This window comes from Vulpes vulpes, chromosome 3 (assembly GCF_048418805.1).
Source record: "Vulpes vulpes isolate BD-2025 chromosome 3, VulVul3, whole genome shotgun sequence".
NCBI classification, from domain to species: domain Eukaryota; kingdom Metazoa; phylum Chordata; class Mammalia; order Carnivora; family Canidae; genus Vulpes; species Vulpes vulpes.
The window spans coordinates 93,386,372-93,412,992 of record NC_132782.1 but is presented as its reverse complement, the minus strand read 5'-3'; the positions used below and the strand labels follow the sequence as shown (position 1 = coordinate 93,412,992).

The window sequence follows — 26,621 nt, the reverse complement described above, 5'->3', positions numbered from 1 at the left end:
TTAAATCCATTTTTCCCAGTGTGTAGAGGTGAATTGCTTTGATTGCTTATACAAGTATCTAAAATGAATCAATTAGTCACTGTAGACTTTTTATCCACAGAAGACACCATCAATGGTTTACTTATTTTTGACATTTTAACTAAGAAAAGAGGTGTCCTACATTCAGGAAACAGGTCCAGCTGACGGGTTCACAGAATTCCAGAGAAGCAGGATTCCACCAGCCAAAGCTGGCTCTCCCACCCAGCAGCCATGTGACAACAGACAGATGAATACCTCATCAGCCACAAAGGAAGTGCTGCCCTACCTGTCTTCCCAGGCTGTCCCTGCCTAGGGGATACTTACTGTCATCCAGTGGCATCTTCCTCTGTGGGGCAACAGCATTGGGTTTCAGGTTGCGATAGTCCCTTGAGAGTGCAGAGATGAGGCTGGCATGGTTGATGGAACGCACAGGCCACTGCTGCTCATTCTCAGGGAGGTTTGGCCACGGAAGCAGAAGGATGTTAGAGAGGGCTCGGCACACCAACACCTGAGCCTGGAAGAGACCCCCATGGGCATCCATCAGAGGGCAAAGAGCAACAGACAAGTGCACATTACGTGGCCTTGGCACCTAGCATGGCACACATAGCTCAGGCCTCCAGGCTCTGTTCCCCCAGACTGGGCCTGGAGCTTTGGGCCCAGCCAAAGGTAATGCAGGGAGGGGAGAGAAACTGAAGCAGTAACAAGTCTGGGTCCAACACATTCCAGACCCAGCCCTAATAATCTTTCTTGGTGCCATCACTTCCCCTCAATTCTGGTACCAGAAGACTTATAGAGGGAAAAGTCACAGATACTGCAGACACTAGCACTCAACACCCTCTGAGAAGCTGCTCAGAACAGGGATGAGTGTGAGGCAGTAAAAAAACCTCTTAGGACATATGCTCAGCGCTGTGTCCAAAGCAGTATGTTCACATCCCAGGTGCTCTCAAGTAACTGCTTTGACTGCCCTCTGACACCACCTCTGTTTTGTTTTTAAACTTCTAGCCTGAGCCTCCTAAAGATTATGAAAATCTTTGTCTGGAGTGTCTCAACCCTAAGAAAAGAAATATAACAATAAAAACAGACTGTTTCAAACCAAAAAGAATGCAAAGGGGACTCTTAACAACTCCAGTCAAATTGCCAGCTCTCAAAGCAGCACCATTTGTGTGCCTACCAAGAGGAATGTGTTACAACCTCATCCACATATTGCCTGCCGCCTGTGTTCGAAGGGCCTAATGAGAAAGTGCTGAGGCTGCCCTAAGTGCCACACGTAAAGAAACCGTCTCTGCTGGCATGGGCTGTAAGCTCCGAGTGCAAAAGAAAGGTCTCCCTGAGTCTGAGCCACACAGCTCCAGGACCAGTGCAGGGTGGCCCTGGGGTCTCCCACCTTATCGACAAGTCGCTGAGCAGAGGCATCGGTGATTCTGTTGAATACTTTCTGCACCGCGGGGATACTGATCAGAAAGACGGGCCTCACAGTGGTGGCCAGGGAGACCAGTAAGTGGCACGCAGATAGCAGCAACTTGTCTTGGACCTGGAGACAGAAGGGGACATGTCAGCTCACTCTCCTGTGAGCCTGGTATTAGAACTTTAATGAGGCAGCCACAAGCCAAATAAGGCTCTGGGAGCCATTACCCACATGGGTTCTATATCAAAGAAATTTCTGGGGACGATGCCCAGCAATGCAACACCCTCCTCTGTGCTACATCTTGGCTCCTGACCTCAGGCCAGAAACACCACCTCTGGTTTCTCTTGTCCATAGTCACCAACACCTCCAGACTCAGTCATTTCTTAGCTCCACAATCCCATGGCAAATTTCTTGGCATACCATTCAAATTACTTGGCATTGTTCATCTCATTCCTCTAGCTCCAACCAAGTCAACCTTTCTCTCCACCTGCCTTTTTTATACTCCACCAGTCACGCCAGGTTCTCTTGCTTCCTCCCCTAGTAGTTAGGGGACAATCTTGTAGTTAGCTACAATCAAAAACTAAGTTCAAGGACCATCTGTCCTTTTCAAATTAGCAAGAGAAAACTCTTTATAGACAGGACCTAGTGCTGGCTGGTAGAAAAAAAATACACATCAAAGAGTCGTGGGCATGTAGAATTATTTTGGGAAGAAATATAATAATTTCCTAGAACCACAAACTCTGTCACCTTTAATCCCAATTTCTCTAAGAAAATCATCCAAAAGGATAAAGCTAAGTTCAGGAGTACATCATTTCAGAATTATCTAGGATAACTTTTTTCAAATGGAGGCAACTATAAAGTCCAGCAATGACTAGATATATTATAAATTATATAAATCCCCCTCATGGGACATTGTAACTCATTTACAAATTACAATTACAAACTCAACAAAAATTTACAGAAAACAATACATTGTTAAGAGCAGAAGAGAATGCTATGCCTGATTAAAACTACAAAAAAGGGATGCCTGGGTGGCTCAGCAGCTGAGTGTCTGCTTTTGACTCAGGGTGTAATCCTGGAGTCCCAGGATCGAGTCCCGCATCGGGCTTCCTGCTTGGAGCCTGCTTCTCCATCTGCTTATGTCTCTGCTTCTCTCTCTCTTTCTCTGTGTCTCTTGTGAATAAATACATAAAATCTTTTAAAAATAAAACTACAAAAAAACAAATCTCTATATGCTACATAATACAAATCAGTGTCTTCTCGAAGGACAACCCAGTAGAATCTTATCAAATTTACTTGGATACATCTTTGACCCAGCAAATCCACTTTCCAGGATCCATCCTACAGGGATGTACACACCAAGAACTCACTTCCATCAATAGGAAAAGTATAAAACATCCCCACTACGGAACAGCAGTGTTTTGGAGGAGGGGATTAAAGAGTACCACAACTTTTTGGTCTATAAATTTGAACAGTGTTTTATGTTTTCACAAAGAGCATGTATTTATTAGTGTGGGACCTAGCTAAAAAAATAAAGTTATATTTGAATTTATGTGGATCACAGCTCAAAAGGAACATTGAAATGACATATGGTTCTACCACAGTGGTGAGAATTATGGATCTAACACCAAGCAATACTTTAATTTTATAATAAGTAGGACAGAAGACAAAGAGTTAGCTACAAAGTGTAGCCTCTGCTGTTTCAGGACCTTCGTGCTGATCAGAGGTGTGACTGCATCCATGGTGGTGGAGATGAGTGTAACAAATTGCTGTGTGTTCTGCCGATGAGCTTCACTGCAATACTGTGCTAGCCAGTGAGAGTAAGCCTGCAGAGCAGCCAGGGACTGAGCATGCCTGCAAAGGGGAGAAAAGATGCAACTTTCAAGGTCAAGGCCAAAATATATTAGCATTAAACTCGTTTTCATAGGAAGGAAGAATTCCACCCAGTGCATTTGCTGTTCTAAGACACGTGTGACAGCACAGAAATAATTTACTTGCTCAGGTAGGACGTAAACATTGAAACTCATCATCTAAACCTTGCTACCACTACCTCTTACACAGAAAGCAATCAGCTCTCTAAGTCGCTGTGGCTCCTTTTAGTGGAGAAAGCACTTGAGAAACCAAGAGCGTGAGTACTCAGGGGAGCACTCTCTCTGGGATCTCACTGCTCCTAGGACCTTTTAGTAGAAAGAGAGGTAGGATTCAGGCAGACACCACGTGGAAATCAAATGGAGTATCAATTCAGGAGGGTAAACTGACCTAAAGTGCCCCCAGATGGGATGCAAGGAGAAGAACATACTGCTACCTATCTAGTGTTCTTGCTAAAAATGTTAAATATCAATCTCATACAGTACAAAAACAACTAGACAAATCCTGACTTTAAGATTTTCTTTAAAGAAAAAGAAATAAGGTCTAAATCTCTAATCAGTTTCTCTTTCCTTCTCTCCCTCTCTATCCTTCCCTCCCTTTCTCCCCCACTGGTCTAGATTATAGAAGATAAATGTAATACATGATTCATGATTAGTTAGACCTTGGATTTAAAAATATATATATAAAGGACACTTCTGAGAGGACTGGGAAAATCTGAGTATGGAAAAATATTATATATACACATATATTCTTAAAAATGCTACATACTGGGCGCCTGGGTGGCTTAGTCAGTTGGTATCCAACTCTTGGTTTCAGTTCATGTCATGATCTCAGGGTCATGAGATTGAACTCTATGTCAGGCTCCACCCTCAGCACAGAGGCTGCTTGAGATTCTCTCCCTCCCTCTGTCCCCCACCCCCATGCATGTGCTCTCTCTCGCTCTAAAATAAATAAAATCTTAAAAAAAAAAAAAAATGCTTTATCTGAGATCCTCTGTCTACTAAAAGGTCCTAGGAGCAGTGAGATATAGGTATTATTGTATCCGTGAAAGTCTCTGAGTGGTGAAAATGGTATTATGGTTATGTAGGAAGATGACCTTGCTCCTAGAGAAACAGGCTGAAGGGTTTATAGGTGAATTGACATGTTGACTGCAATTTACTTTCAAATAGTTCACCTAAAAAAAAATAAAAAAAAAAGTGTGTATTCCTGTGTATACCAAAAAAAAGCATTAAGGGAAAAAAAAAAGCAAATATAGCAAAATATATATAACTGATGAATCTAGTGTGAGAGTGTTCATTCTATTTTTGCCCTTTTCTACAAAAGATGAGAACTTTTTCAAGATAAGAAGTTAGGTAAGAAAAGGTATTAAATACATTAAAGAAAGAAAATACAAGTAATTCATGGTGACCCAGAAGTTATTTTGTATTTTATATTTAGAATGCATTGATCATTTTACCCTTCAAGCTCTTGAGTACCAAATTAAGAAAAAGGACATCTAAGTCTGCCTTTAGGGTCTAGGAATTTTAGTCAATCTATCAAATTCAGAGAGCTCCACAAAGCTGAAGAGAGGAGGCTCCAAAACTTCCTGAAATTGTGTGCAAGATGTTGTGTTTATGAGCAAATTAGCATTTTTCTCAGCAAAAGCTTCACAGCTTTCTCTAAAGTCTCAAAAAGTATATATATATATACACATATATGCATGCATATACACACACATACTTTAAAAAAAAAAAACCACTATAGTAAATAAGACTATCATTTACTTAATTTGTAGCTAAAGAACTATCTAGAACAGGGATCAGCAGACTTTTTCTGCAAATACCAGAGTATAAATATTTTTGGCTTTGCAGGCCATACATACTCTCTCCATCACAGCTACTCAATTCTGCCGCTGTGGCACAAAAAGCAGTCACAGATGATATGTTAATAAATGAGCACGGCTGTGTTCCAATAAAACTTAATTTATGAAAGCTGGCAGTGGGCCGGATTTGGTACAGGACATAGTTTGCAAGGCTTCTGGGCAGTGTAATCTCTGGGATATGGCCCCATCTTCAGTCCCCATTCTTCTATCCCTTCTGTAAGTCACTAATGGCTCCCCACAGTCCAGAAACCTTCTAAGAGTGTGGTCCCTGAATGCCCTTCAAAATCACCCATGTTCTTATGTAACACACGAACACCCAAGAAGCCTTCTGCCCTCCTGCTGCAGTCAGAAGCTCTGAGAGAATGTGTTCCTTGAGTAAGTCCAGACCCAACAGTTCAGTCAAAGGCCTACAGGGTAAGACTCTTGGCACTCGAGTTGTTTCCACCTTGGTCCTTCCATAACTATCCGGCCTCCTCCCCTACCACACAAACTGCTCACAGCCTCCCTGACTGCGGGACCCTGCAACTCATCTGTGCCTTGGCTCATGCTGCTCCTCTCTCCTGAAATGCCCACTCCGTATGCCCTCTGCTTTCAGCTCTCACCACCTGATGCACTCTACTTACTCCAACCACCCGCACCCCCAATCAACCCTCTCTTCCTAGGTTTTGGAGGAGGGAGTCTTTCTCTTCTTCATGGCAGCCACCAGTGTCCCTTTTACCTATAAAATGACAGGGGGCTAGAGGACTAAGTCTTACCCGAGAATGCACTAACAGCTCCATACTTACACATCGATGAGGTCAGGTTTCAGTACTGATGGCACAGCAGTTTCAATGTTGTACAACTTTATCTGAGATCCATACAGAGTGACTTTAACCAACCTGTTGGCAAAGAAATAGGAAAAAGAAAACACTCAGCTTATGGACTAAAGTAGACAAAATGGACAAGGCACCAACAAGGTCCTGAGGACAGGTATTTTTCCATCCAAATAAGAAATCAAGACTAGACCTTCAATTTTAACCCAAAGATCTGATCTTAGATGTGCATAAAGATTTAAACAAAGATACTAACTAAAGCATGATTTACAGAATCAAAAAATTTTGACCACAAAATAAATAACTGGGAAATATAGACAATATACAAAATAGAAATAGTTAGGATGGAAATATTTCATGTTGTGTGTTTCACAACAACAAAAAATTCGAGAAAAAATAAACATTTCATATGGATATATGCGAGAGAAAACCTAGCAAAATGTTCACTATAGAATCTAAGTGATCAGTATATATGGGTATTCACTGTACAATTATTCAACTTTTTCTGAAGATTCAAAAATGTTCATGATAAAATGTTTGAAGGAAGGGGCAGGGCATGAAGTATAAGTTTTTAGAACCAAATTGAGGGGTTTTTAACTTTGAGCACAATCCTTTCAGAAGCAAATCGCTGAGCCCGTTGGCTGCCCGAGGGCTCACTGCATACAAACTGTCAGCCAGCTCTAAGGGGAAATGGAAAATGCCTCTTTCCTTAGAGACAGACGTTCCTTTCTGGGCAAAGGGAAGAAGCTGGAGGCCCAGCAAAAGTTCTGTCTGTGCTGGCTCTCTACAGAAGCCTAGGAGCAGGTCTGAGGCAGATGCCAGGGAAGACATTGGGTGTTCTTCTCCCAAGGTACAGTGTAGAGCTTCTCAAGCTTCAATGAGCCGAAGAATCCACTGGGGAGGCTTGTCACTGTATAAGCCCGTGGTTGTGAGGAGCCCAGAAATCTGCATCTCTGAAAAACATCCAGGGCTCCATGCATGCAGACCACACTCTGAAAACTGCTCTTCTCTGAAGGGAGCAGAAAGCAGGACTTCCCTAGAAAACCACAAGGTTAAAGTCCCAAAGCATTCAAGGTGGGAGGAGCAGTCAGAAAGTGAGGGTCAAAGAGCCAAGGGCTCTCAATCTGAAGTTCTGGGAAGGGACGAGGGTGCTAACATAAGTGATGCACCAACGCGTTTAATTCTCTAAACTGCTCTACATTCTGTACACAGTAAGTGTACATTTCAGTGGCACTGAATATACTTATTGTGTGCAACCACTGCCACGCGTCTCCTTCACCTTTTCATCCTATAAAACCCACAATCCGTACCCACTAAAGATAAACTCCATTGCCCCTGCCCTAACCCTGGTGCTTGCCATTCCCCTTTCTCTCTGGTTCTGACTATTCTCTGTACCTCACATAAGTGGAATCATACCACGTTTGACTTTACATTCTGTTTTCACATTCTACAGCATTCTTTAGTGCTATTCTACACTTAAAATGGACTTCTAAAAAAAAAAAAATGGACTTCTAAACGTGTCGTTCATTATTTCTACATTTTGCAGTTTCACTAGTATGTTTGTTGTGTGTAACCTCTAAGTGAATAATCAACTAATCACACTGGCTATGAAGATCACGTAGCCATAACAAGGAGCCTTCTCCCACACTTTATTCTAAATGAAGACAAAATAACAGTTATCTTCAAGTACTGGGCCTGCAAACCCAAGCAGTGCAGAAAAATGTACATATAAGGACCTATAAAAAATAATGATGCAGGGACTCTAAAGTCTGAAAATTGGGATTTCATATAGGAAGAAAGATGCATCCCACTCCTCCTAACCATCAATGGAAACCGGCTTAGCCTGGAAGGAGAGGAAAAAGGGCACTGTAGGTAGGAGTTCTGTGGTTTGGAAAGAGCAGGAAACTGGCTATAATCCATGTGTTCCCTCCTGTGAACAGTGTGACCTGAAGCAAGGTACCTGGCATTTCTGGGCCATAGTCTGCTCACAGATAACATGACAATCCCCATCCCTCAAAGTAAAGAATGAAATGAAATGTACAAAATCACTTTTGAAAATGTCCAACTGCATGCTACTTTTATTATTAATATTAATCTGGCTTTGGGCTTGGCTCTGCTTGGTATGTTACCAATGATATGGCTATGGGGCAATGAAAGAATCCAGTCTCGACTTTGGGCTGGCTGGACCCACATCCATCCAATTTTGATCTAATCAATCCACGTTACCTTTAAACAATCTAAACCTATCACATTTGAAGCATCTGATTTTTTAAGCATATGAGTTCATGAGGGGGGAAGCGGGGAAAGCCTGGGCAGTGGGAAGTGGTCCTCAATAAATGCAGCTATCAACCCTAAGAGGCACCCGAGGGGAGGAGTAATGAAAGAAGCCTGGTGGTGGAGAGGTTGGCAGCCACCTCTTGGGTCAGCTTAAACTCCTGAGGATCTTTAACAGAACTAAGAAAAATCCCACCTCTGGCATATGGCTGTCCAATCAGAAGATGCTGACTATTTGTCTCCTGCCAGAGTTTTCCTATTGTCTCTTTACCTCGTAGGCAGAGACATAAGATTGACCTCACTTCGTTTCTTCTGAGGCTAATCCTGTCTTTTATCTACAGACTCGATCTTTGACTAGTAGCACTGTGCTAAGTGCTTCCTCTCATTAAATTCTCACAATAAGCTACAAGATACCAGGGTCCCCTCCAAGTTACAGACAACAGACCTGAGTTCTCAGAGGTTATCTGCTCCACATGCACCTCATGCCTGGCAACATGCTGCCCAAGAAGCACAACTGGGTTCTGAAGATGGAAGGGTGCCAAGGAACCACCGCCTACCTCTCCACAACTGTGAGGGCATCACTGAACCGCGCTGCAAACACATCTCCGATGAAGTACTCGGCCAGCCGGCCCACAGCCTGCAGAAGGGAGCTCAAGTCTCTAAGGGAGCAGTGCAATCGCCGACAGTCGTTTTCTGCTGTGATGTTCAACCTGTGACCTGGAACATAAATACCACAAATGGTTTCCCTTGGGAAGAACGTGCTTTAGTTACCACTACAGGGAATAGCTCTTCCAGGCAGACTACAGTGAGCAAAACCAATTCTTGAGGGGCACCTGGGTAGCTCAGTTGGTTAAGTGTCAGACTCTTGATTTCAGTTCAGGTTATGATCTCCGGATTGTGAGATCAAGTCCCACCGCATCAGGCTCTGCATTCAGCATCTGGCTCTGTGTTCAGTGGGGAGTCTGCTTGAGATTCTCTCTCTCCCTCACCCTCTGCCTCTCCCCCTACTGCACGTGTGCAGTACACACACACAGTCTCTCACTAAAATAAATCACACACACAGTCTCTCACTAAAATAAATCAATCTTAAAAAAACAAAAACAATTGTGAAACACAGCAACCCACATGCTGCTTTGCGTCTCAGTAACTAGCCAGGACAGCAAGGCCCTGTCTCCACCCAAACCCATATCCACAAGCACTCTAAGGCCAGAGAGAGTGAACAAGTGGGACACAAAGCCTGGGGTATGAGAACATGGACTGAGTGTCTGATGTGATTCCTCTTGACCCTGAGGTAGTAACAGCATCAATCTTACACCCAAGGAAACACATGCAGGGAGGTCCAGTCATTTGCCCAATACAGGTCATGATTCTGGGGCAGAACTGGTATCCTAGGGTAAGCCTCCTCAACGGCAAACCTGCTTGCCTTCTACACATGGCCCTGTAACAGAATGGAATCTCCATGGGCTGACAGCTAGAATTCACCTCTGTTCACAGAATAGGGTGTAGTCAGCAGGTCCCAAGTAGCAGTCTGGAAGAAAGGTCTAGAAGACACAGGTGCCCTGCCACCTGCTGGCTCTAGGCCCCAGTGAGCCCTTCTAAGTCTTAGCTCCTTATCTTTAAAATGGAAAATCATGCTCCCATCAAATTCACTAATGTGAGGGCAAAGTTAAAATATATAGAGAACCCTATAAACTATAAAGCATCACTAATGTTTGTAATAATTATATATAACAAAGAGCCTGTGATTTTCTAAGGCCTGAAACTTACTTTTTAGTAAGATTTCTTCACAGAGTGAAGATGCAAAGGAGAAAGACAAAAACATCTGCCATTAGGCCACCCCTCCCTATGGACCCCTCTTCACCAAGGTCCACAAAAGACAGTGGGAACTACTTGACTGGGAGAGCTCGCTCTGCAATGGATAAAAGTTCTCTGTCCTCACCCAGTCAGAGGGAGGGTAGAGTAGCAATAATGGGGAGACCCCTGCCCCTGCCCACAGGGCACCTGTAATGCCACCACTCCCAAAATACCAGCCCCGTCCCACTGCCATCTCAGGAGTTTCCTCTCTGTTAGGAGACAAGAACTGGCTAAAGGCAACCCTCCTCCCGAGGCATCCATTCCACAAACATCTTCCCAGAACCCAGACCTAAGCACACAGCTCCCCTTAAGCAAGGTGCCAAAACTCCTGGGGCTCTCTCCTGGCTCTGTAGGAGAACATTAACACCCCCAGCATCAATTCTAGAACTCTTGTGACCTCAATGCCTCCTGCCATTCCAATTTCTCCCCTGGACCCACCATTAACCCCTGGTGCCTCAGGTCCCTGCCTGGACTGCCCACTGCATCTCTGGCCACTCACACCTTGCAGGCTCTTACACATTTTCCACACTCACATAAGCACTATCTCTTCTGGGAGGCCTTCCCTTTGCACTACACAACAGAAGGAATGTACACTTTCCTCCCTCCCTGCCTTCCCTTCCAGGACGCCTCATGTGCTTATGGGAATAAATCAAGGATCTCCAAGTCCCCTCATGGACTATGAACTTCTTCCCTGTGAAGAGCTGAGGTCAGTATCCAGCCCAGTGCCGGGTCTAGAATAGGTGGCCACACTGAATGAATGAATTAGATACCACAGAACACAGAGCAAACTAGAGCAGGACAGGGAGTCTGGGGCGGAGGGTGTGCTGGAGTTCCTCATACTGCCCTTGGGAATGTTCCCTTGATTATTTAAACCTGACTATGGATAAGCAACACCTGTGGAAATGCGAATAGCAAGGCCGAACACCTAAGAAAGTGCTGGGAAGTAGCAAGTTTGATGCCTCAGATCCTACACTGACTTCCAAGAGCCCTCAGAGGCGGACAGGAGTCTGGATAAGAGTGTGGGTCACATCCTGAGGATCAGGAGAACAAAAGGAAGGGGCAACTCAAGGAAGGACCTTTCAGAGACAGAGCCAGTGACAAAGGCTGGCTTTTGCTTGCCTCCCAAATCACCTGTTCCTCCACCCTCCACCCTGCACTGGGAGCAGCACCTCGGAGCAGTAAACAACAACTAGGATTCTCAGCTTGTAGGCAGCACTGCCCAGGCCCGGGGGTGGGCGTCGAGGAGAGCAAGCCAGCTCCTCCAGTCAGCACAAGAGGTTGGCTACCCCACACGGCCAGCCAGATGAACCCAGGGAACAGACAGAACCAGGAAGTATTCTCGGTCACGTGCAGAGAACACTGCCTCTCCTCCTCTCCCGGCTAACAAAAGCACCACAATTATGTACCTTCTGAATGCCTAGGATTTTCAGGTTACAGCTAAGTAACTGATTCCCAGGGTAAACTAAAATGTGTTCTTCCTTTGCATACCAACAAAGTTTAAGGCTGTAGAAATAAAGCTTTAAGAAAACTCTACCCTGAAAAAAAAAAAGAAAAAGAAAACTCTACCCTGGAACTGGATGTGGGGGTAGTAGAGGCCGAAGAGACAAGGCCAGCCCTCCTTCCCCAAGGCAATACGGTTTAGTGCCTGCCTTCAGCCCAGGGCATGACCCTGGAGACTCGGGATGAGTCCCACATTGGGCTTCCTGCGTGGAGCCTGCTTCTCCCCTCTGCCTGTGTCTCTGCCTCTCTTTCTCTCTGTCTCTCATGAATAAATAAATAAATAAATCTTTAAAAAAAAATAAATAAATAAACATGAAGGGGAACATTCTGTTTCTCTTTTAAAAACCAAAGCAAGATACCACCCTAAAGTAGGTTTCCACTGGAGTACAGTTCCTAATAGTCATTAAGTCATCCCAAGCAGGCCTGTCCCCTTGTGCCTGCATCCACATGAATACACCTGAGGCAGGGCCTCCTCCCAGAACTGCCCCGATGTTCTGTTCTGTTCATCGGTCTGTTCCCGATGCCTCTCCAGGGAGTCTTCCATCTTTAAACAGCTTGGTCAGAAACAACGAGGGGAAAAGTGTCCCCCATTTGAACCCCACACCTGCCAATTCCTTATTATCATACCTGGTCCCACCCCTTGAGGGAATACAAAACAAGCCTAAGCCTGCTGACTGACATATGGCAGTCTTGGGGAGAGGTGAAGAAGATTCTCCTCTTGGCTGAAATACACCCCTGGGTCCCTTCATTTCCCATGTCACCCTCTGCTGAGAATCCTTGACATCCTGACCCGTTCCCCTAAAACCCACCTGAATTTGTTAAACAAAGAGCAGTACTTAGAATAAAAAACAGCTTGGGATTACTGTGATTTTAAACTATTAGTCTGAACCATAAGAAATTGCTGATGTTTAACCATTTATGACCAACCAAAACTGCAATTCCATATAATTAAACTGAATACACATGTGCCATGGAAGGTTCACATTAATGCAAACTGCAGCTGCAAGGCAGACAAGTGCACAGGAAGTACCACAAATCAAAGTTGCCACCCCCTGGCCTAGAACCCTCATACTACCAGTAGCACAAAACACTACAAGCAATCACCTCTACTCAAGGGGCAGGCCTGAGTTCCCACTGAGAAAACTGTTCCAAACCACCCACATCTTATTCTATTTGGTGAAGGCTTAGATGGCCCTCTAATAGCAAAGAATTATCTGCAAAGGGGAACCCTCAGAGGGGAATTACTGCTACACAGAGGTTTTTGAGAGAGAAAATATCATGGCCACACTGAAGTTCTCTCTCCCATAAAGCGAAATCACCCTGAAGCTGTCGAGATGCACCCTTTACCACGTCCAAAGGACAGCTCCCTGGCAAATCACTGCCCTGGTGAAAAAAAAACATTTTAATGTGAAATATAACCACGTCCAAAGGACAGCTCCCTGGCAAATCACTGCCCTGGTGAAAAAAAAAACATTTTAATGTGAAATATAACTCACTCTTCTCTCTGTTGGGGAGTGGGGAAGTAGGGGTGTAAAAATCGGCATTTGAGGAATTTCACTCTGAGAGAACAAGTAGGTCGTATATAAACCCCAGCAGAACAAAGAATGTAAGACACACAACAACCAAAGACAGGACTTCTCAACCCACAGACGGTGAGAACAATCAACAACGGGAGCAAAATGTGACCTCCCAGGGGAAGAGATGTGTAGCCACTGAGATGCCACAGCGACAATATGTCTTGCCTTGGACCTAATCAGAGACATGGAGGTAGAAGACCAGCAGTGGTAAGCAGTAAGACTCCAGTCTACACGGGCTCCAGGGGAGACCCAAGAATTACAGGCTGGTGAGAAGCAGTACATGTTAATGTCAGGGGCACCCTGTCAAGAGGAAGACACCACAGTTTGTTATGAGGCAGTAAGGCTGCCATTACAACACAGAGCTTATCTGAGAAGGTGAATGACCATGGGAACCAGAGAACAAAATGTATTCAGAGTTTCCATCTTTTTAGTAGGCTTTGCATTGGAAACTTGGCTTTGGAGCCAACAAGGGATGGGGAATGCTTTGCCATGGATAAGAGAGCTTGTTTCAAAACGGGAAATATTTCTTTGGCCTGAGAGGATTTGCCCCTGGAGTATGCACCAAGGTCAGCGTTAGGGATAAGATTTATAAACGATCTGGAAATACCAAGTACACTGTGAAATTGCCAGTAAATGGCTCTCAATGAGAACCAGGTATATGATATTTCATGTAGGGAAAAATAAATCAGCTTATCCTTCTCGGATGAGAAATTCTAAGTTACCAGTTACCTCTCAGAAAAAGGATTTAAGAATCACTCAGATTTTTGCCTGAAGACAGACTCAATGTAACATAAAGAAGGCAGCTACAATCCCGAAAAGGAACATAGGGGTCAATGCAGGGGAAGAGGGGTGTTTGCTCCACTTTTTTAAAGATCAAGAATAATGTAATGAGGATGCTGAGTACATTCTAATTTGATGAGTGGCCCTGAGGGAGAGACCACCAGGGCACAATTTTTTCCAAGAATGGATGCTGGAAACATGTGTGGCACTGGTACACAGTCAAATGATTTTCATTCATGTTGACAGAATATTTTACATGCATGTTTGCTTTGAAAAGTGGTATTTTAAAGTTCTTTTTAAGTTGTTCTTAGCCTATCTACAAACTTTGGGGCATGCCAAGTCCCATCAACCTCCTGGGGCCCAGTGGATTATTTAGAAGCTAATAGAGTCATGGAAACAAGCGTCACAGGCCACTAAGAAGGGCAGCCTCCAAAAGAGCCTCTTATGGAGGCTCTGCCATGAATAACAAGCTCGTCCAGGAGATTGTCTGTACCCACGGCGGCTGTGTGCCAGGCTGAGACAACAGTTACACAACAGAGGGACTGGAGGCCAATGCCAGGCACAACTCCCAGAGGGGAGACATTGTGAGGCAGAGCAGTAGGACATGGTCACCAGAGATTTTGGGGGGGTGGAGGGTGGCTGGCTGGGCAGTGGGGTGAGCACAGGTGTATCTGCAAGTGCAATGATTAAGTTTCCCGTGTTTGCAGCTAGCAAAATTGTTGTCAGATTTGAGTTAATTCAACTCTTCAATCCTTCCCTCTTACACCATCCTGGGAAAAATGAACATCTCTAGACATCAATTTCCTCTTCCATAAAACAGGAGTCGGTGGTATCAGCCCTCTAAGCTCCAGGACAGCCAAAAGAGTTAAGGAGAACATAGACCAATACTACACAGTGCCAGGCAGGTAGCGCACATTCTCCAAACGGAAGCTGTTATTGTTATCAATAACCCCAAAATGCAGTAAGTCTTTCAACCCAGCCATGACCAGGCCTCCCATGGGCCATCTACAAGAGGAGAGTTACAAGCTGGAAGCATGTGCCTCCTCCAGAGCCACTGGGTCCTCCTGCTTCTGAACACCAGGGAGCAAAGAGCACAAAGCACAGAAGCCCAAGGCTATTTTTCCCTAGGGTACTTGCTGGTTTAAAAGACATAAGGAAATATTCTAATTGCTGGGGGGTTTTTCAAAGTCCCCCCTCTCTCTGCTCCAAACTAGCGCCTCCCCCCATCTCTTCAGAACACACTGTCAAAACCTCATCTTTTACCTCCCCCCACAGCTCCTTTTGACCATGATTCTTTAAAAAAGCTTTCCCTATGTAGAAGTGGGGAGAGATAACTTCCCTCCCTTCAATTCCAAAGGAAACTCTATTCTGGTGGGGAGGTAACAGCAGAGAAATCATGTTCCAACAGCAAAGACAGCAGTAATTAAATATCAGCCCAGTATTTTTCTTAATGTTGGTTAAATTAGAAAATAAAAACCAGTTTACCTGACCCTGAAGTAACTATAAACTGCTGTAACCCCAGATAAACTTCTAAATTGTCCTGAAGAACTGGGAACTGAAAACAAAGAAACAAAGATTAAAAAAAAAAAAAAAAAAAACACATAAATGCAAATTTTAATAGCATTTTAACATTAAAACATTACAATCATCTATGGGGGGGGTGGGCATCAGATAAAAGAAACTTTTCTCTGGGAACCTTCACAGGCAGCTAAGCAGAAGTGTCTCCATTTGGTGCCCTGCTCTCAACAATTTCTACAATTCACACCAATTAATGTTTGGAATAAAAAAGAAAACAACATATCAGTTCAATGCTCTTTAACTAAGTGAAGCAGTGGATGCTGGGTATGGCTGTCATAACTGCAATGTTCCTAAAAGAGGACATCAAACCCCAAATGATCTATACCTTCTATAGCTCAGAGACAGGTTCTATTTATCTCCTTTGAATTCCAAAGGAAACCCTATCCTGGAAAGAACTACCAGATATGCCTTATTAAAGTGCATGGCAAAATGAAAAGACAGGCCAAATTTTTTGGAAGTCAGATTCCCCTACTCATTTAGCAGACAGGACCCTCATAACCAAAGCTGTATTTTCTTTCTAAAGCTGCTAACTCAATATTAAGATAAAGATCAGACTTTAATGTGACAGGCCCCTATGAAAGGCAGCTGGCAAAACACAACAGCACTTTCTCCTAGAGAACACAAGCCCCCCAAATCATCTTGCCCTTGAAGAAGAGCTGGGCTTAGTGAAATCTCCTCAAATAACAAGCACCACTTAGTGAATGAAAGCAGTCCTTATGACTAAGATTCTAGCACATAAATATAGGCAGAGTGCTAGCAATGAGCTTTACAAAGGCTCACTTTCCAGCAATGCTATCTTTTAAGTAAGTCTTCTACGTGGCCTGGCCATTTGTGAGTTACTGACGCAGGCATGAAGGCATTAGGAAAATTCCTATTACATCCAAGAGTTTAGGAAAGAAAAACAGTGCTTCCAAAAGCTGATTTAAAATATTTGGGGGGAAATGTTACCTTGTTAAACTTGAGGGTCGGTTATGGTAATTATTATTCTCTTTCATATATATATATATATATATATATATATATATACACACACACACACACACACACACATATATATATATATATATATATATATATATACAGACACACACATATAAAATGTGTGTGTGTGCGTGTGTATAGATTTATTTTTATTTATTTATTTTTTAAATACCCATGAGCAATAAAGCTTACTACTCATGCTACATGTTCAGGGGGAAAAAAAACAGGCTCTTCATTCCCCTCCAAGTGGTGAGTTACCAGTGTTGAGAAGGCGTGTGTGGGAAGGAGCTCCATCACTTTGGCCACTACCTCCAAGCTCTGGCGTAAGTACCGCTGCCACTCTGTCTGCTGCTGCGGGGGAAACACAAAAGGATCAGCTCTCCCAGAAAGACAGAGTCCTGTCATCTCCCCTGCCCATTTATCCACAACCTCAAGTCCACTCTCAGACATAAGATCTTAAAGAAATGGCATATGATGGCACTGGGTTATTTAGTACTTTAAAAAGATCAATCTAGAGTATTTTTTTTTTCAATCCAATGAATTCATAAAAAGTTATGCCCTCAGCACAGAATCCACAAAGAATGATCTAATTCTTCTTTTACGGTCACAGGAATATGGAGATTTAAAAAAGCCCCTGTGAAGTGCTCAAGCCTCCTTTCTGACATCCTAGCTATAGGAAGTGGTCACTCATTCCTTAACTTCTGAGATAGTCCATCACTACCTTCCTAATCAGTATACGGACTATATCAATGCCACTCAAAGTATGGTCCACAGACTGGGCGGCACCAGCTTCTCCTGTGGGCTTATAGGTAATGCAAATTCTGTGGTCCCCAGCTCCAAAGCAAAGTCTATTTAACAAGCTGTCCCAGTGATTTTTAACCATGCTCAAATACGAGAAGCACTGTACTAAATCATACGGTTAACAAGAAGTGAAGCTCACGTTTACCAAGCACCGACAATGTGCCAGGCATGTAGCCAATCCTTCTATAAGCTACCATCATATAACTGTCAGCACAGGCTAGTCAAGACACATTCCTCTCCTTTTGGGAGAGGAGATTAAGGCTCAGAGATACTGAAGGCCTACACGTCTATCTCCTTTGGGCCTAAGGCCTTTGGGTTTCAAGTATAAGGCTCCTTCTAACCCAAACATGGCCACCCTTAAGGTCTCAACCATGCCACTGTCACTGTTACTTTGAAAATTCTACAGTGCATGGTGGTTAAGAAAAAGGATCATAAGAATTATGTCCTTCAACATGTTTTCTTTATCCACGATGGGCACACCAGCATCAATAAATTCAAGATTGATTTTAAGACACTGATTTACAAAACATACTCAAGAGAGACTTCCTACCATTCTAGGCTTACCATTTAAGTTGTTCTTTATTTCCACCTGCATCCACCTGACTTTTGTTTGTTCCCCAGAATGGGGAGCAGAGGTGTGGGTTCGAGGCAGGGGAACGAGAGGAGGGCACAGCCCTTACTAAATCTCTCCTTATTGTGCATATGGTTTCTCGGCTTATATCTCTAGTTCATACAGATAAAAATGCCTGTCAACTTACTTTTATAATTAACCCAAAAGGATGCCTAGGATATACAGCTGACCCTTGAACAACAGGGGTGTGAACTGTCCAGTTATATGGGATTTTTTTTTTTTTACTAAACAGTACAATACTGGAAATTTATTTTCTCTTATGATTTTAATAACATTTTCTTTTGTCTAGCTTAGTTCACTGTAAGAATACAGCATATATAATACATATAACATACAAAATACAGATTAAGTGACCGTTGGTTGATAAGCCTTCCAGTGAATAATTAGGCTGTTAGCAGTTGTGTGAGAGTCTAAAGTTATATTCAGATTTTTAACTGCAGGTGGTCAGCATCCCTAAGCCCCACACCATTCAAGGTCATCTGTAACCTTCATATGCACAACTCAAACTGTAAGGCTACTTTGGCTCCAGAGCAGAGAGCTTACAGGTTCCAAGTCTCCGTTTGGACTCACAGCAAAACACAACAATGACTAAGGTTGATTAGGACATGCCGCTTACATCGTCATCCAAAGTCTCGTCATCCAGCTCCTCCAACTGGGCCTGATTGTATCTGAACTGGATTCGATTCAACACCTCCGTGAGCAAGAGGACTAGAGCATCTTCGTACCTATGTGGCAGGGAGAAATTCAACATCAGGTGACAGCAGGCTTTTAGCCTAGGATTTTGAAAGGGTCTCCTGCACTATGAGAAAGAACAGCATCCCTGTTGGATTATCACATACAAACAGCATGTTAACTAGATTTAGTTTGTGGGCTAAGTGCAATGGTAGCAGGGGTAGTTATTCATTTCACTACGTTCCGGCACCTTCTTGATGGACTAACCTTTTATCATTAGATGATATCCTTCCTTTTCCCTGGCAGCCACTTTTTTGTTTTTAAAGTAGACTATATGTTCAGCATGAAGCCCAATGCAGAGCTCCATCTCACACCCCTGAGATAAGACCTGAGCTGAGATCAAGAGTTGGATGCTTAACCGACTGAGCCACCCACCCCCCACCCTGCCCTGCCAGCAGCTACTCATATTTTAAAGTCTGTTCAACCTGATATTAGCATAGCCTGAATCTCTTTTGGTTACTGCCTGCATGGAACAGATTTTACTTTCAACCTATTTGCGTCTTTGAAACTGGAGTCTTACTATAGACAATATGTAGTTGGAACATGTTTTTTTAATCTATTCTGACAACCACTGCTTTTTAAACCAGAGAAGTTAATTCTTCACGTTTAATGTCATTACTGAAAAGGAGGGACTTCTGCTACTGTGCTACCTATTTCCTCCAAGTCATAGCTTTTGTTCTGTTCCTCTATGACCACCTTCTTTTGTATACCGATAATTCCTAGTGTGCCGTTTTCATTCTCTTGTCATTTCTTTCACCATGCATTTGTGGGTTATTTTCTCAATGGTTTGCTCTGGGGATTACAGGTAATTATATACAAGCATCAACTTATACTAATTCAATATACGATTCAATTCAATAATTCAATCCTTTTAATACCTGTGAGAGGTAGGTGTCACTACTGGTGTTCTTCTGATGAGGAAATCAGAATTAATAAAAGTTAAGTAAACTGCCTGAGGTCACCAAGCTAGGTGATTTGAGGTTGGGGCTCCAGAATTCAACATTCCATGCTCTCCACATAAACCACCAATGATCTTTGAGCCTGCTCCACCCACTCCCCAAAACCTTACCTTCAGTCAATTTTTCAGAACACTTAAAACCTAAAGTAAGAAATGGAAAAAGTCTGGGGAAACCCTGCCCTTTGACCTATATCTAAGAACTCCTCAAAGAAACATTTAAAGCCCCAGGCCTGGATATTTCCCACATGTGGTAAGAACCCACCTCAGAAGACACCAAGTTATATGCAGCAACTGCACCACAAGGACCAACAAACCACTAATTTTCAAGAATAAACCAGCTGCCTATCTGTCCTGAAACATTTCTAAGGTAGGTTCAGAGACTACTCCCACTCATAAAGCTGGGCACCCATGCCAGGCACTCAGCACCGATCTACCGCATACCTAGGGATGCTGGGGGCTGAGAGTGCACAGAGCACACTTCTCTGCCTGGAGGTTCTGCAGCAGGGGCACTGCAGGAAGACCCAGAGGTAGAGGAGGCACAGGCACACCAATCCTCCTGTGGGCTCCCTGTTCTGGCACAACTGCTTCAGTCAACCATGACCTGGCGGTAATAAATGGTTCCACTTTCCACTTCTCCATTCCTAGAACCAGCCTCATGCCCTCTCAGAGGTACCAGCAGATATCAGCTTGCACTCCCTCCTCTGAATATCAGCTCCATGGGGCCCTTCATCTGAGCTCCTGTGGCAGCTGGGTGCTACCCTCTCCTCGGAGACCTGAGCTCTGGCTGCATGAGGCCTATCCCTCTGATCTAGATTTTAAAAACTCCACCTCTTTCTTTGTACCCTCAACCCTTCGAGTGGGGCTGCTTCCTGTAGTTTTCATCTGCCTTATCTCGGTGTTTCCTTCTAGCTCTTCCAATCCTCCAACACCAGTGAAACTGGTAATTTCCTACGCTGAATTCTTAAAATAATTAAGTCTGGTTTCCATTTTCCTGACAGGCCCCTACCTAATAAACCATCTAATCCAATGCAGGTGAGTACCAGGACAAGCTAGCCAAAGCTAAAAGGACAAGCTAACCAAAGCTAAAATGCCAAGGTCAAATACACCATCTAGTCTAAGTTACAACTCCTGTAATGGGACTCGTTAAAGACAGTCTAAAAACTCCATTAGGATCCTCCTGAACTGTCACATTGCAGAGTTTGGGGAGTGTAAGAGCACATTTTTTCACTAAGAAACATTGACCACCTCTCCCACTCAGCGTTTGCAAATGATTTAACAACCTAGGCTAGATGGGTAACTGAACATGCCCCAGAAACAAATGCTGGCAGCGAAAATCACTAATAAAATAGGCAGTATCTGGGCAGCCCAGGTGGCTCAGCAGTTTAGCGCCACCTTCAGCCCGGGGCATGATCCTGGAGACCCAGGATCAAGTCCTGCGTCAGGCTCCCTGCATAGAACCTGCTTCTCCCTCTGCCTGTGTCTCTTCTCTCTGTGTATGTGTGTGTGTCTCTCATGAATAAATAAAATCTTAAAAAAAAAATAGTACCTAAAGGAAAAATTGCCAATAGTCTCAAAATCCTATTTCAGTAGACTTCAGAGAAAGTTAAGATCAAACACTTAAGCCTGGAGCTTATATTTGCCATTTGCTCAGACAAAAAATTCCTAAAGTTATAGAAGTTTTATGCTATAAATTGCTATGATGGACCAATGCATTTTCACAATTTTTCTAGGAAAGAAAATCTACTTCAGACTAAAGGGCAGATGAAACTTGTCATCTACAAATTACCTTGCTAAAAGGGAATTTAAAAACTTTGTATGCATAGGATAACCCTAAATCAGACCTAAAACCCTACTGGCAGTTAGCAACTCTAGCTGGGGGGGGGGGGGGGGGAATTATCACATAAAAAATTATACCCAACTAGGAACCAGGCTAAAGCACACTTAGATAGTAACTGCTCCCCCAAAGTGTTTGATGAAGGCGGGGAGAGTGTATGGGTGTAACAGACTCTGGTGACCTACCCAATACCCTTTCTTCCTTTCTCTTTCAGTTAGACAACCAGGCACTGAGGCCAACTGGAAGATTACCATTTCCCAGCCTCCCCTGTAGATGGCAGTGGTTGAGGATATAACTAAGAGAAGTCATTAGGCCGAGCCTCTTTCAGAGCATCTTTTGTCCAATTTCTCCCTTTCTCATTCCTGCTACCTGAATCAGAATCGTGGGTATGGGGTCTGTAAATGCAGCATCCATTTCTTTTTTTTTTTTTTAATTTTTTTTTATTATTATTTATGATAGTCACACACACAGAGAGAGAGAGAGGCAGAGACATAGGCAGAGGGAGAAGCAGGCTCCATGCACCGGGAGCCCGACGTGGGATTCGATCCCGGGTCTCCAGGATCGCGCCCTGGGCCAAAGGCAGGCACTAAACCGCTGCGCCACCCAGGGATCCCGCCACATCCATTTCTAACCACAAAGTGACTTTGGAGATGGAAGTCATGCCTGAGGCTGGTAGGATAAACAGGTAAAAGGACCCAGAATATGAGTCAACATACAAAGAATGTGGAGGCACTGACCATTTATCAAGGGAAAAACAACCAACAGAAGCCGATTTCAAGATGATGGCACACTGGAATTACTAAAGACTTTTAAGGCAGCTATTACAACCATCCTCCATAAGGCTTTTCAGATAGAAGGTGCTAGGGACTGAATTGGGTCTACTCAAAATATTTATGTTGAAGCCTTAACCCCCATTTAACTTTGGAGATAAGGCCTATAAAACGGCCAGTGGTATTTTGTTATGGCAGCCTGAGCTGATTAACACAGAAGGTAAATGACCACGAGAAAGATACCTGGAACATCAAGAATGAAGGACAAAAGCAAGAGAATTGGCAAGTATTTGGGTAAATATCATTTCTCTAGTATTTGCTCCTCTTAAGATCTTTAAAAATATTAATGATGGATAAAAGCAAAAGTAAAACATTGATGATGTTTTCCATGAATATAGATGTAAAACATGGCAACCTCAATACAAAGAAGGGAGGGCAAAGGATCTATGTGGTGGTAAGGTTTCCCCATATACTCGCAGTAGTGAAATGTGAATGTGAAAAGCAGATATACTATAATACCAGAGTGACCTCTACAACACTCAGAGGTATCATCAAACAACAAAAAATTGAAAAGGGAAACTAAATTTGTATGAAACTAACAGAGTCTCCGAATAAATGAAGCAAAAATAATAGGGCTGAAAGAAGACATCGTAAACCCAGAATTATACCCAGAGAACCTGCCTCTCTCCTGCTGACAGAACATGACAGAGGACACACAGAATGCCACCCGCCAACCTGACCTAACCGACATCTACAGAATACCTCACCCAACAACAGCAGAATACACACTCTTGTCAAGTGCAGTATGGACAATCACCAAGAAAACTAAGTCATAAAACAAACCTTAGCAAGTTGAAAAAAACTGAAATCATACAAACTATGTTTGCAGATCACGGTAACTAGAAAATAGTAACAAGATAGATGGGAAATCAAATATTTGGAAGTTAAACAAAGAGATGAGCCCAAGAGAAATCAGAAAATCTCTTCAGCAAACAAAGGAAAATAGAACAAATGACAATCTGGTAGACACAGCTAAAGCAGTGCTCAGAGGCAAATTTGTAGCATTACATGCTTAAACATGCAATGGAAATAAACCCACAGATCTGTGTGCCTTGAGCCACAAATATGATCCCAAAGCACTCTAACGTCTGAGTTAAAAAAAAAAGCTGTACATGGAGGGGCAACTACATAGTAGGTGTTCAGTAAACAAATGATGAGTCAAAGTACAAATGAGCAAAAAAATGAATAAATGCACAGGCAAGAAACAGACAAAAGTCCAAATCAGGTGACTACAAAGGACTGGAGCAGAACCCTGGACCAATTCTCAACTCAAAGAAATAACCGAGACTCTACTCATTGGCTGTCTGGGGCCATCAACAGCATGGATTTTTCCTCACAGGACCCAGAAATCTACTAGAGCCCTGACACAAACCTAGTTAACTAGTTAACACCTTATATTAACTGTTATCAAAATGCCACGTGCTGTAATGGCACTTCCTTTTTGTTAAGCAGAAAAACCCACCCAGAAAGAAAGGGCAGCAGGTTTTCTCACGCTCACCCACAGTTGTTTACAGTCCAACCCAGTGTCACCCGGAATCCCTGGATGGTCTGTGGCTAGTACTTGCCAGTACTCTCATGACAAAGGGGCTAACAGGACATGACTCAATAACTTTAGGTTGCTTAACTCCCTTCAGGTTTCCTCATCTTCCTGTAAAAATAAGTTTCTACACAGGTGGCTGCTTTCACAGTGACAAGCAGAGAAGGGAGTGAGGGAGAGAGAACAGAAGAAAACCAGAACTTATTCACAAAACACCTACTGTCAGCCAAGGTACCAAACATGTACTGGTTCACTTCCTTTTCTCAACGGCTTGTAAGTAGGCACAACCCTCCCCAGAGTACAGCAGAGGAAAAGGAGCCTGAACTTCAGGTCTTCTCAAACCACCACCTGAAAATGGTCAATCTGGACAATGAACTCCAGCAGCAGCTTTGTTCAGCTGGCAATGTTACTGAACACATTCCTCTGACAGTGGGATGCAAGTCCCCAGCAGCTCTGATTAAGAAACTCTGGAGCATTCTCACTGAATAAAGAACATGCACAGCTCCAATGCTCCTAGGCCCAAAAATAAATCCATGTACATTTGTGCTTCTAAATTTATAGCCTACAATGCCTACACCACTTTGTTGTGATGAATGATGCAAAACCTATAAACCACAAGGGACAGGAACTGAGTGCTGCCTCTGTCACTTAACCACACCTACGTTTCCCATTTAAGACACCAAGAAAACATTCTTGACTAATTCCTGCAAGATCAGTTGCTTCTAAAATTCTGGCCACAAATGTGATTCCAAAAGCACCTCAACTTCTTTCAGATGAATTTTGTCGGCTGAAAAACATTTGATCACATTTATGAGCTTTATTAAAATGAGTGGGTCATTACCAGTAGCCAGCACTCCTTATCAGCTACCTCTGCAGAACAATACATCTCTGACATATTAGGGTCTCTTAGAACCTAGAAGAGTGGTTGCCAAATTTCAAAACTTTCATTTAAGGAACTGAGCATACATCAGCATAAATATATAGTGTAAGAGGTGACAGGAAAAATGTAGACATTAAAATTCAACTATTTTCTTTGTGCCCCTCAGGGGACTACCTTATACACCCTTCTTTGCAGCCTGCAACCCTAGACCCTAGGCAATGTCTGATCAACAGTTTCCAGTTCCCAGGGTGATGGTTACTATTCAATGGTTTAAAAAAAAAAAAACCCCACAGACCAGCTTTGAAGGTTTGGGGCTTTTGTTTTGTTTTTTCAAGGGCATAAAAGTATTCTAAGTGTATATACTTTAAAAAACAAAGTCAGGGCAGCCCCGGTGGTGCAGCAGTTTCGTGCTGCCTGCAGCTCAGGGCGTGATCCTGGAGACCCTGGATCGGGTCCCATGTCGGGCTCTCTGTATGATGCCTGCTTATCCTCCCTCTGCCTGTGTCTCTGCCTCTCTCTGCCTCTCTCTGTCTCTATGAATAAATAAAATATTTTAAAAAATAAATAAATAAATAAAAATAAAAATAAAATAAAATAAAATAAAAAGTCATAAAAAATTAGAAAGTCTCATTTAGAATGATGATCAAACGATCAATGAGAAAAATTCCTAGAGTTTAAAGTGGTCAGTCATCGCCCCTGACAACTGTGACATCAGATGATAGACACTTGGGCAGGCAGGTCAACATGTGCAGGTAGAAGGCCCAATCACTTAACTCCACAGTCATCGGCAGTCAAAGGGCAGCAACATCTCCTGTTACTTATTATCACAGTTGTGGGCATCACTGTGACCAATGACTGAGTGCTTTAAACAGGGTAAATACTGTGCCAGGCAGTTTATATACAAGATTTCCTTGAATTCTAACCATCCTGCAAGAGATATCAGCATGCGTATTTTGCAACAGGAAATGTGATCAGCATATAACTTGACCAAAAGTAATACTGCTCCCATGAAGCAGCAAAGGAATTTAAATTCTAAACCACTGCTTCTTCTGTTGGTACAATAATGTGTACAAGTGTATATTTAATACTAATAATCTGCCAGCGCATACTTTCTCAATGAAACCATATTCTCCACACCTAAAACACATTTGTACTGTGCTTTAAAAAGCATCTGCATATTAATCATTTCCTCAGTTTATTCTTCCAACAAGCCTGGGAGATGTGAAAGAATATCTACCACTAAATATAGCAAAATCAGGCACAGTCCCAGAACTAAAGGACACAACTGTTCAGCATACAAAATAGAGAATAGGGCAGAAATACCTTTTCTTTGAAGAATCTCATTCAAAAACACAATTACTTATAGCTGGCAAATTCACCAAAAACAGGATCTACTGTTATGTAATGAAGTTTCAGATACAGGAGTATACTACCCATAAAGCACATTTGACCCGTTACCATAGCAACTTAGAAGCTATTCTGCAATCACAAAAATAATGTTTTGGGAACAAAAGTGCAAATTTTAAACTTGGAATGCAAATAATCTGTTTAGAATGTTTAAAACTCATAAAACCTCAGCAATACAAAGCGTTTTAAGAGGGTCAGTCCAACCTCTTCCCAAACAGGGATTTGCCTCACCATCTCCATTTGGCATATTTTTGGGGAAGGGGTGTTCACTGTCTCCACCACCAACCACTGATGCCATTTACTGAGCAAACATTCATAATGTGCCAAGCATTCTAGATACATTAGCTCATTATTTCATTTCTGAAATGAATTAACTATAATATACAGGAAATACACCTTCTGCCTGCAAGTAAGAAAAATGACCTGAGAAACACATGGAGGGGAAGAAACATTCCCCATTTTGTTTTTTGTTTTTTCAAGATTTTATTTATTCATGAGAGAG

The 26,621-nt window shown here is 43.0% G+C and overlaps 1 protein-coding gene across 5 annotated transcripts in view; it reads right to left on the bottom strand.

Annotated features, from left to right (window-relative positions):
- XPO6 (exportin 6) overlaps nt 1-26,621 on the bottom strand; it is a 104,315-nt gene that overhangs the window by 12,688 nt on the left and 65,006 nt on the right. For 3 of the 5 annotated variants that reach the window (XM_072753603.1, XM_026011066.2, XM_026011069.2), the window contains 8 exons: nt 18,558-18,666; nt 16,768-16,860; nt 15,436-15,505; nt 8,797-8,956; nt 5,939-6,031; nt 3,133-3,277; nt 1,403-1,549; nt 343-532 (listed from right to left, as the gene is read on the bottom strand). In XM_072753603.1, the coding sequence (XP_072609704.1) occupies nt 343-532; nt 1,403-1,549; nt 3,133-3,277; nt 5,939-6,031; nt 8,797-8,956; nt 15,436-15,505; nt 16,768-16,860; nt 18,558-18,666 (1,007 nt within the window). The remainder of the gene's footprint in view (nt 1-342; nt 533-1,402; nt 1,550-3,132; nt 3,278-5,938; nt 6,032-8,796; nt 8,957-15,435; nt 15,506-16,767; nt 16,861-18,557; nt 18,667-26,621) is intronic. The other 2 variants (XM_026011067.2, XM_072753604.1) reach the window with 1 other exon arrangement.